The following is a 12117-nucleotide window of genomic DNA, read 5'->3' on the forward strand; positions in this document are numbered from 1 at the left end:
TTCTCCCCGTTCTTATCACTGGCATTCAGGTCAGCCCCTGAATTGATAAGATGTTTGACCATATCTAACTTACCCTGCAATGCCGAGAGCAATATTGGGGTCTGACCTGTGACATTTCTACAATTGATATCAAAGCCCTGACTAAGGAGGTAATCAACAAGATCAGGATTTGATGACCGAGATGCCCGGTGCATCACATTCTCCCCGTTCTTATCACTGGCATTCAGGTCAGCCCCTGAATTGATAAGATGTTTGACCATATCTAACTCACCCTGCAATGCCGAGAGCAATATTGGGGTCTGACCTGTGACATTTCTACAATTGATATCAAAGCCCTGACTAAGGAGGTAATCAACAAGATTAGGATTTGATGACCGAGATGCCAGGTGCATCACATTCTCCCCGTCCTTATCACTGGCATTCAGGTTAGCCCCTGAATTGATAAGATGCTTGACCATATCTAACTTACCCTGCAATGCCGAGAGCAATATTGGGGTCTGACCTGTGACATTTCTACAATTGATATCAAAGCCCTGACTAAGGAGGTAATCAACAAGATCAGGATTTGATGACCGAGATGCCCGGTGCATCACATTCTCCCCGTTCTTATCACTGGCATTCAGGTCAGCCCCTGAATTGATAAGATGTTTGACCATATCTAACTTACCCTCCCTTGCCGAGAGCAATATTGGGGTCTGACCTGTGACATTTCTACAATTGATATCAAAGCCCTGACTAAGGAGGTAATCAACAAGATCAGGATTTGATGACCGAGATGCCCGGTGCATCACATTCTCCCCATTCTTATCACTGGCATTCAGGTCAGCCCCTGAATTGATAAGATGCTTGACCATATTCAACTCACCCTGCAATGCCGAGAGCAATATTGGGGTCTGACCTGTGACATTTCTACAATTGATATCAAAGCCCTGCTTAAGGAGATAATCAACAAGATCAGGATTTGATGACCGAGATGCCCGGTGCATCACATTCTCCCCGTTCTTATCACTGGCATTCAGGTCAGCCCCTGAATTGATAAGATGTTTGACCATATCTAACTTACCCTCCCTTGCCGAGAGCAATATTGGGGTCTGACCTGTGACATTTCTACAATTGACATCAAAGCCCTGACTAAGGAGATAATCAACAAGATTAGGATTTGATGACCGAGATGCCAGGTGCATCACATTCTCCCCGTCCTTATCACTGGCATTCAGGTTAGCCCCTGAATTGATAAGATGCTTGACCATATCTAACTTACCCTGCAATGCCGAGAGCAATATTGGGGTCTGACCTGTGACATTTCTACAATTGATATCAAAGCCCTGACTAAGGAGATAATCAACAAGATCAGGATTTGATGACCGAGATGCCCGGTGCATCACATTCTCCCCGTTCTTATCACTGGCATTCAGGTCAGCCCCTGAATTGATAAGATGTTTGACCATATCTAACTTACCCTCCCTTGCCGAGAGCAATATTGGGGTCTGACCTGTGACATTTCTACAATTGATATCAAAGCCCTGACTAAGGAGGTAATCAACAAGATCAGGATTTGATGACCGAGATGCCCGGTGCATCACATTCTCCCCGTTCTTATCACTGGCATTCAGGTCAGCCCCTGAATTGATAAGATGTTTGACCATATCTAACTTACCCTCCCTTGCCGAGAGCAATATTGGGGTCTTACCTGTGACATTTCTACAATTGACATCAAAGCCCTGACTAAGGAGATAATCAACAAGATTAGGATTTGATGACCGAGATGCCAGGTGCATCACATTCTCCCCGTCCTTATCACTGGCATTCAGGTTAGCCCCTGAATTGATAAGATGCTTGACCATATCTAACTTACCCTGCAATGCCGAGAGCAATATTGGGGTCTGACCTGTGACATTTCTACAATTGATATCAAAGCCCTGACTAAGGAGGTAATCAACAAGATCAGGATTTGATGACCGAGATGCCCGGTGCATCACATTCTCCCCGTTCTTATCACTGGCAATCAGGTCAGCCCCTGAATTGATAAGATGTTTGACCATATCTAACTCACCCTGCAATGCCGAGAGCAATATTGGGGTCTGACCTGTGACATTTCTACAATTGATATCAAAGCCCTGACTAAGGAGGTAATCAACAAGATCAGGATTTGATGACCGAGATGCCCGGTGCATCACATTCTCCCCGTTCTTATCACTGGCATTCAGGTCAGCCCCTGAATTGATAAGATGTTTGACCATATCTAACTTACCCTCCCTTGCCGAGAGCAATATTGGGGTCTGACCTGTGACATTTCTACAATTGATATCAAAGCCCTGACTAAGGAGGTAATCAACAAGATCAGGATTTGATGACCGAGATGCCCGGTGCATCACATTCTCCCCATTCTTATCACTGGCATTCAGGTCAGCCCCTGAATTGATAAGATGCTTGACCATATTCAACTCACCCTGCAATGTCGAGAGCAATATTGGGGTCTGACCTGTGACATTTCTACAATTGATATCAAAGCCCTGACTAAGGAGATAATCAACAAGATCAGGATTTGATGACCGAGATGCCCGGTGCATCACATTCTCCCCGTTCTTATCACTGGCATTCAGGTCAGCCCCTGAATTGATAAGATGTTTGACCATATCTAACTTACCCTCCCTTGCCGAGAGCAATATTGGGGTCTGACCTGTGACATTTCTACAATTGATATCAAAGCCCTGACTAAGGAGGTAATCAACAAGATCAGGATTTGATGACCGAGATGCTTTGTGCATCACATTCTCCCCATTCTTATCACTGGCATTCAGGTCAGCCCCTGAATTGATAAGATGCTTGACCATATTCAACTCACCCTGCAATGCCGAGAGCAATATTGGGGTCTGACCTGTGACATTTCTACAATTGATATCAAAGCCCTGACTAAGGAGATAATCAACAAGATCAGGATTTGATGACCGAGATGCCCGGTGCATCACATTCTCCCCGTTCTTATCACTGGCATTCAGGTCAGCCCCTGAATTGATAAGATGTTTGACCATATCTAACTTACCCTCCCTTGCCGAGAGCAATATTGGGGTCTGACCTGTGACATTTCTACAATTGACATCAAAGCCCTGACTAAGGAGATAATCAACAAGATTAGGATTTGATGACCGAGATGCCAGGTGCATCACATTCTCCCCGTCCTTATCACTGGCATTCAGGTTAGCCCCTGAATTGATAAGATGCTTGACCATATCTAGCTTACCCTCCCTTGCCGAGAGCAATATTGGGGTCTTACCTGTGACATTTCTACAATTGACATCAAAACCCTGACTGAGGAGGTAATCAACAAGATCAGGATTTGATGACCGAGATGCCAGGTGCATCACATTCTCCCCGTTCTTATCACTGGCATTCAGGTCAGCCCCTGAATTGATAAGATGCTTGACCATATCTAACTTACCCTCCAATGCCGAGAGCAATATTGGGGTCAAACCTGTGACATTTCTACAATTGACATCAAAGCCCTGACTAAGGAGGTAATCAACAAGATCAGGATTTGATGACCGAGATGCCAGGTGCATCACATTCTCCCCGTTCTTATCACTGGCATTCAGGTCAGCCCCTGAATTGATAAGATGATTGACCATATCTAACTTACCATTGAATGCCGAGAGCAATATTGGGGTCTGACCTGTGACATTTCTACAATTGATATCAAAGCCCTGACTAAGGAGGTAATCAACAAGATCAGGATTTGATGACCGAGATGCTTTGTGCATCACATTCTCCCCGTTCTTATCACTGGCATTCAGGTCAGCCCCTGAATAGACAAGAGATTTCACTCTACCTAGGTTACCCTGCGATGCTGAGAGAAATAACTGGATTTTACGTGTGTCAGTTCCAAAAATGATATCAATGCTCCGACTAAGAAAAACAACCAAGTTGTCCACAAGACCGGGATGGGATGATTGTGATGCCATTTGCATTAATGTTAGTTGTTGGCCTTATAGTCTTCTATGTCAAATCATATGCTGTATGGGTTAAAAATGTACTATCTAAAAAGATTTTGAATTGAGTGATGCGTGCTTCTCCCTTTATTAGGCTCATGTAACTTTCAAAAAATGAAGTTTCGGCTGCTAGAAGGGCTAGAAGTGCTTCTCTTTGAAATCATGAGTTCTCTTCTACCTCACGCAATTATTGCTGAAGACTTTTCAAAAGCATTTGTTTAACTGAAAAAAAGTACTGAAAGGGTCGAGCCGTTCAAATAAATATAGTCTAGAATTCCTTGGTTCAGCTGATATTAACCCACCATTTGCAGAATTAGGCTATAAACTATAAGAAAGTCATCGCTAAATGCTGGTTACAACAAATAAGCAGACATGTTAACACAAATAACATTTCACATTTGGTAGTGGTACCTGATGAAAAAATATTGCATTACCTGTAAAGTATCTATCTCAAGTGTGAGACTTGACGACTCTTCCGTGATCTAGCCCCAAAATGGTATGTCAGTCTGTAATGTTTCTTTCTGTTCTTGTTGCAAGTCCCCTTGTCCAGTCTTCTCTTCTTCTTATGATTCACAATGGCACAGCAAAGTTCAAACGTAATCCAATGAAATCCTGGTCTCTGAATAGAAACACATCCAAAAAGGAACTGGTTTGTTTGGCCACAGTAGTGCTGCTTTTCTGGTCCTGGGCAGGAACTGGTTGGGTCAGCCACAGTAGTGCTGCTATGCTGGTCCTGGGTAGGAACTGGTTTGGTAAGCTACAGTTGTGCTGCTTTGCTGGTCCTGGGCAAGATGATGTTGGGCAGCAACAGTTGTGCTGCTATACTGGTCCTGGGCAGGAACTGGTTGGGTCAGCCACAATTGTGCTGCTTTGCTGGTCCCGGGCAGGAACTGGTTGGGTCAGCCACAGATGTGCTGCTATACTGGTCCTGGGCACGAACTGGTTTGGTAAGCTACAGTTGTGCTGCTTTGCTGGTCCTGGGTAGGAACTGGTTTGGTCAACCGCAGATGTTCTGCTATACTGGTTCTGGGCAGGAACTGGTTGAGTCAGCCACAGATGTGCTGCTATGCTGGTCCTGGGTAGGAACTGGTTTGGTCAACCGCAGATGTGCTGCTATAGTGGTCCTGGGCACGAACTGGTTGGCACAGCCACAGATGTGCTGCTATGCTGGTCCTGGGTAGGAACTGGTTGGGTCAGCCACAGTTGTGCTGCTTTGCTGGTCCTGGGCAAGAACTGGTTTGTTCTCCTTCACTGATACTGCTATGCTGGTCCTGGGCAGGAACTGGTTGGGTCAACCAAGTTTGTGCTGCGGTTTGGTGGTCCAGGGTAGGTGAGCCAAATTGTGCTGCTATGCTGGTCCTTCATCGGAACTGGTTAGCTGAGTCCAAGTTTTTTGTTAATCCCTGATCGTCAGCAGAGCCGTTCAATGTCTAGCCCTGTATGATCTTTTCATGACATTTGTCTTAAATTTGTCTTAAATTTGGCAAAAGTAGCGAAATGCGTATCATTTGAGAAAGTTGGGTCGAGTTCGACTTGGCCAGTTACTGGTTCTCATAACCTTAATTCCAAATCAGCTCGGGTCCTGGTCATTTATAGGCGCTGTTCTGATATGTGAACTTGACATGCCAGCCTTGATTGATTGATCTTTAATGTCAATGAGTCCAAGTAGAGTGTTTTGAATCTGGTCTGATTGTTGATTCGGCCATGGTGTACTCAAACTTGGCTAGTCCTCTTCCCCAAATAGTAAAATTCACTGTATTTACCTCGTATTCAGAGGACATGGAAAGAATTTTAGATGGTAAAACCACAAATGGCTCATCAGGGTGGAGCTTATTCCGATTCTGTAGCATAAAGCGACTAGGAGTATCACTCCCCCTGGATAGTGTAGCGGTAAAAGGGCTTATAATATTTGTCACCGTATAAACTTCGCAACTCTGAACTCGAACCCAAAGACTAAACCAACTAAGATATATATTTACATTATTTATTATCCACGTCCCTCTAACCTCATATCTACAACCGACACTAAAATATTTACAAAAATAAAGCGCACAATAAAATATCAACAAGAGATCATATAAAAGAATCTTACCATGCTGTAAGGTCAAGGGTGAAGTCAATTAAAAATGCTCTGGCGCTTTTCAAGAGAAATATCTTGTTTAGCTACAGAGGGTAAAAAGGGTTGTTTTCTGGATCTGCCAGGATGACTTACTAAAAACATCTGAACATCATTATTTATACTTAATTACACACACCCCTAATGGGTAAATAGCCTAGCCCAAATATCAGGCTCTGAGCCAACTAGCACTCAGTAATTAAGGAAACAACCAATCAGTACACAGCAGCATCAATACAAGATTATCAGACAGGGCCAAGGGCAGGAGCCTAGTAACCAGCTGCTAATCAGGAAGATCATAAAAGGGTCAAACAGCTTAAAAGATAAAGATTATAAAACAATGGAAAGGGGCAATTAAGAAAGCAGGTGTTGAAACTCATAACGGTTAACGATCCTGGGTATCTGGGTTCACCAGGGTTAGGGAGGAACATAGAAATAATAATTACAGATATTAATAAGCAATTCCTAATATTGTCACAATAGGATGCTGGTCTATCGCAGGTTAACTTCTCAGCAGGCCTGGTACCAATTTCCTCCTGGGTGGAGAGAAGCAAGTGGGGTTAAGTGCCTTGCCCAAGGACACAAAGACGAAACAGTGCTGAACCGTCCGAGTGTTGAAGCTACGACCTAATGGTTATGATAAGTAAGCCCGGCGCTATAACCACCTTGCCACTGATCACCCTATGATGGGAGGGTCAATGTAAATCATGGTTTGCGATAATGATAATCGATTCTACCATGGCCCATCATTGATCAAAACTTATGCCTTTGTAACCCTGTCTACTCTAGCCTATAAAAATCGTTGTTATTGGGGATTCAAAGGTTTGTAAAAATTTTAAGGGTTCTTCTTTTTGTAACTCTTTTGACTGATATTGCAAGTGGCTGCCTCTAACCTTTATCATGTGCCTGATATATCAGTTGAAGAACTCTAAAACTTCTCTAAGGTCACACGGCCCACGCCAAGATCAAACGTTTAGAATATAACTGAAGCAGTTAATATTGACATACAAATAAATCATTTTGATAATTCATTAAAAATATTTATCTGACCTTTTCAAATACTTGACTGGGAGTTATTTTGAAAATTTATCTGACCTGTTTTTGTCATAATCTCAAGCGTTCCTTTCTGTCATGAATCAGATGGTTTTGATTCTACCCCACAAATTTGGAAATCCTTGCCTTTTCTTTTAAAAATATCTCGCATGTTGAAAGGTCTTCTGAAATTTGCATGAATAGGCTGCATTCACCCTGAAATTGTTTTCCGCAGAGCACTCTCCAGATTATGAATTGGTTACACCAGTTTCAAAACGGCTGCACCACACTTGGCATAATGCGCTTTCGGTTTAATTAGGAAAGTGTCACTCTTGCAGTGTAACAAAAAACTTTCGTACTAGCTCAAATGTGACTGCCCCCCCCCCACCAAATTGTTTATGGCTTTCATCCAGTCCTAATTAGAGATTTAATTTTCTTTTTGGAACATAGTAATGACCGTTTTAACTAAAAATCGACCTATGAGGACTGTTTAAAAAAAAACAATTTTTCAAAACAAATACAATTCTCCATTATAGTCGTTTCACACGCCCTGCCGACAGATTGTTTTAATGCGTATTAACACACCACACTACAAGTTTCAATGCAACTTTGTTAAAGCGCATTCAATTTGATTTAGGCACCAGTTTGAAAACGGTATGAACCAACTCGAGTGTGGCACCCCAATACATATCAAAATTTTAATGCGCATTCAATTCGGTTAAGGGGGATCAGTGGAAGAGTGGTTTGTGCACCAGGCTTATAACCAGGAGGTCAAAGGTTGGATACTTGGAAGGATCAACACTGTTTCATCTTTCTTTGTGTCCTTGGGCAAGGCTCTTAACCCTACTTGCTTCTCTCCACCCAGGAGTAAATGGGTACCAGGCTTGCCTGGGAAGTAGACCTGTCAGAGACCAGCATCCGATCCAGGGGGAGTATAATCCTAGTTGCTTAATGCTACGGAAACCGGGATAAGCTCAAGCCGGATGAGCTGTTCGCAGTGGCCCAATTCAGTTTAAAATTCCATGCTGACCACAGCATTAGCCATTTGAAATGATTGGAAATATCACACTATCTCTCTCTGTTCAACTCGATAAAAATACAAATGCATTGTTTGATGTGTACCTGACAATAGGGTCATCTTTGTGAGATTGTGAAATGGGTTGGGGAAACCTTTCCAAGACTTGCCCTTTCTGTGGACAGGCACAGAAAGGTCCTGGATCTGCAGAACGCCAGCCCAACTGACAAAACTCATCAAAGAATTGGTCTGCAGAGGTGTAATTGAGAAGTGACTGTTGCAACTGAATGCCCAAGTGCCTGGCGAGAGTGGAGATTGGACATTTGCCCAGGCCCATCACCCCTGAGGTGGATTGGCTTGCAAGCAGGTAACAATTTTGTCGGGAAAGGGGGTCTTTTCAGCAGGAGTGATTTTACCAGAATCTCAAGTTACTTCCCGAAATACGATAAAAAGGGGTACAAATCTATTCTTGAGGTCAAGATTGCAGACCCACGGCCGTTCCTGCCCAAAAGTACACCACAACACATTGGCCCAAGTTCGGGCACAAGGAGTCGGGCCCAGCCCTTGGATCCGTACAAAAGCCCAGCAGGTTCATTCAGACTCATTATGCAATATTCAAAACTCGACCTGGCATGTTTGTGAATGTATGTGTGATGTTTTCTAACTCGAAAATGACTTACTTTACTAGTGGACTTCGGGAAAAACATTTTTGGTGGGGGGGGCGGGGTGTTGTAAAGGGGAGTAATTTTTGATAAAATACAGTACAGGAGCATAGCTAACAACTCTATTGATCTAAGAAGAAGCTACTACAAAAGACTAAATGCAGCAATCTCTAATATTTTTCTTTGTCTGGATGTTTGAAGAGGGGCTGTTGGGGGTGAAAGACCGGCATCCAGTGGAAATCTCTGCAAAAGACTCCGGCCATCAAGGTGTTAAGCAATTATACTCTTCGCTATTTTCCTTCTGGTGTCATTTTTAGCTCACCTCTTAGCAGAGGTGAGCTTATCCCATACCGTGGCGTCCGTCGTCCGTCGTCGTCGTCGTCGTCGTCGTCGTCGTCGTCGTCGTCGTCGTCGTCGTCGTCGTCGTCGTCGTCGTCGTCGTCGTCGTCCGTCGTCCGTTAGCAGGGCACGTTTCGTAACTGTTAGAGCTATTGAGTTGAAACTTGGTACACATGTACCCTTATGTAATGACACCTTGGAGACCAAGTTTCGGTCCGATTCGTTTCATGGTTTGGCCACCAGGGGGCCAAACGTTAAAAGTGAAAATATGCAATATCTCCCTTAATAGTAGTCGGGAAATTTTGAAAAAAATATGGTAGGTACTTCTAGCAAAGGTGCATCATATATCCTCCGGGTTTTTGATTTGACCTCCTTTTCAAGGTCACAGAGGTCAAATGGTGTAAATTGGCCGTTAGGATGTAACGATGGCACGTTTCTAAACTGCAATGACTATTGATACCAAATTTGGTACACATTTACCCCTTAGTCAGGTGATCTCAGGGACCGAAGTTTGGTCCAATATGATTCACCACTTGACCACCAGGGGGCAAAATCCAAAAACCTTAAAAATGTGATTATTCCTTAACTTCTTGCCCGATTGCCACCAATTTGATATCATGGGTATATCTAACCACCATACAGTATATGTCATACAGGTTTTTAATTTGACCTTCTTGTCAAGGTCACAGAGGTCAAATGGCGTAAATTCGCTGTCAGGCCGTAACTATGGCACGTTTCTTAACTGCAATGACTATTGATCACAAATTAAGTACACATGTACCCCTTGGTCAGGTGATCTTAGGTACCGAAGTTTGGTGCGATCTGATTTGCCGTTTGGCCTCCAGGGAGGGGGCCAAATCCTAAATTCTTCAAAATGCCATTATTCCTAGTAATGACTTGCCCGATTGGCACCAATTTTATATCATAGGTACATCTAATTCTAACAACCATTCAATGTGTCACCCGGGTCTTCTTTGATTTGACCTACTTTTCAAGGTCACAGAGGACGAATGTACTGTAAATGGCCATTTTGGGGAAATTGTAATTGCTTGGACCTACATCAAACCTAACACTACATGACACAATACCATGCTCTTTATCCATCTTTCCTCCACATGAGGTGAGCACAATGGCCCTGGCCATTTCATTATTTTCATTTTTAGTGCACAGATAAACTGAAGTGAATGTTATGTTCCCCGCCTTATCTTTCTCTTCATAAATCACAAACCAAATGTCAACAATCGGCAGACAATTATTTCTTTAAAATACTGGTATTGATTTTCTACAAAGTGACATAAGTTATTTTCATGCAAGTTAAAACCACTCCTTGTGAACAAATTTGGAGTTTGATTTCAAACAGACGACCCAGATGCCAGATTTTTCCAGCTGAACTGGCACTTTCTGGCTCTGCCATTTACCAAAATACCGCCAAACTCCAGCCCTGACATTTGCTGGAACTTTCAGCTATTCCCAACCTCATGGCAAGGAAAAATCGTTGGGAATTAGCTGGAAAATCCTGGCTTTTGCCGACAATTTCCAGTCGAATTTCGCAGGGGCAGTGTTACCTGGCTTCAGAATTGGGTTTGGGGAGATGATGAAGAAGGAATTGATGATGTACACTGTGCTGTACTGAAATAAAGTTTTGATAGTTTCATGCTTATATTTTAAATTACCTTGTCACAGGTATGAGCTTTTAGTGAACATGTTCTTGTACAATTTTGAAATATAGGCATGAAACTATAAAAAACTTTATTTCAGTACGATTTACATCATCAGTTTGCTCCTATACCACCTGGAATGTTTGAATTTTCTACCTGCCATAACTTGAAGACTAGTTCGATATTTATCACTGTGTTTGTTATCTTATGCCCTATTATTTTTTCCCTAAGACAAAAGTGTTACAGGTGATCTTTAATCTCTTAATCTGTGGATTCCTCAGCTAAAGGCCGTTAGGTCATCAGTCCCTCACCCTCCCACTGACTATTTGCACAGAACAGAGTTTATTCTACATTACATTCAATGGAGAATGCTGTTGATGTAACCTAAAAGGTCATCAGTCCCTCACCCTCTCACTGACTATATGCACAGAAGAGAGTTTATTCTGCATTACATTCAATGGAGAATGCTGTTGATGTAACTTAAAAGGTCATCAGTCTCTCACCCTCTCACTGACTATATGCACAGAAGAGAGTTTATTCTACATTACATTCAATGGAGAATGCTGTTGATGTAACTTAAAAGGTCATCAGTCCCTCACCCTCTCACTGACTATATGCACAGAAGAGAGTTTATTCTACATTACATTCAATGGAGAATGCTGTTGATGTAACCTAAAAGGTCATCAGTCCCTCACCCTCTCACTAACTATATGCACAGAAGAGCGTTTATTCTGCATTACATTCAATGGAGAATGCTGTTGATGTAACCTAAAAGGTCATCAGTCCCTCACCCTCTCACTGACTATATGCACAGAAGAGCGTTTATTCTGCATTACATTCAATGGAGAATGCTGTTGATGTAACCTAAAAGGTCATCAGTCCCTCACCCTCTCACTGACTATATGCACAGAAGAGAGTTTATTCTGCATTACATTCAATGGAGAATGCTGTTGATGTACCCCTAAAAGGTCATCAGTCCCGCACCCTCTCACTGACTATATGCACAGAAGAGAGTTTATTCTACATTACATTCAATGGAGAATGTTGTTGATGTCACCTAAAAGGTCGTCAGTCCCTCACCCTCTCACTGACTATATGCACAGAAGAGAGTTTATTCTACATTACATTCAATGGAGAATGCTGTTGATGTAACCTAAATGGTCATCAGTCCCTCACCCTCTCACTGACTATATGCACAGAAGAGAGTTTATTCTGCATTACATTCAATGGAGAATGCTGTTGATGTAACCTAAAAGGTCATCAGTCCCTCATCCTCCCACTGACTATATGCACAGAAGAGAGTTTATTC

General features: G+C 42.7%; 2 protein-coding genes across 3 annotated transcripts in view; one reads left to right on the plus strand and one right to left on the minus strand.

Moving 5' to 3' along the window:
- The window catches only part of LOC135503485 (integrator complex subunit 9-like), a 50674-nt gene that overhangs the window by 27430 nt on the left and 11127 nt on the right, over window positions 1–12117 (plus strand). The window lies entirely within an intron of this gene.
- On the minus strand, window positions 2644–3959 carry LOC135503376 (putative ankyrin repeat protein RF_0381). The gene is made up of 2 exons (XM_064796935.1): window positions 2970–3959; window positions 2644–2691 (listed from the first exon to the last, which is right to left on the minus strand). The coding sequence occupies exons 1-2, from the start codon at window positions 3957–3959 to the stop codon at window positions 2644–2646; spliced, it is 1038 nt and encodes a 345-aa protein (XP_064653005.1).

Source organism: Lineus longissimus, chromosome 19 (genome assembly GCF_910592395.1).
Source record: "Lineus longissimus chromosome 19, tnLinLong1.2, whole genome shotgun sequence".
Lineage (NCBI taxonomy): Eukaryota > Metazoa > Nemertea > Pilidiophora > Heteronemertea > Lineidae > Lineus > Lineus longissimus.

Excerpts from the sequence above, each read along its gene's own strand:
- LOC135503376 (XM_064796935.1), bottom strand. The coding sequence starts at position 3,959 with ATGGCATCACAATCATCCCATCCCGGTCTTGTGGACAACTTGGTTGTT. Across the intron at positions 2,692-2,969 it reads GTGATAAGAACGGGGAGAAT|AAATGTCACAGGTCAGACCC; the intron begins GTGATGCACCGG and ends TATCAATTGTAG.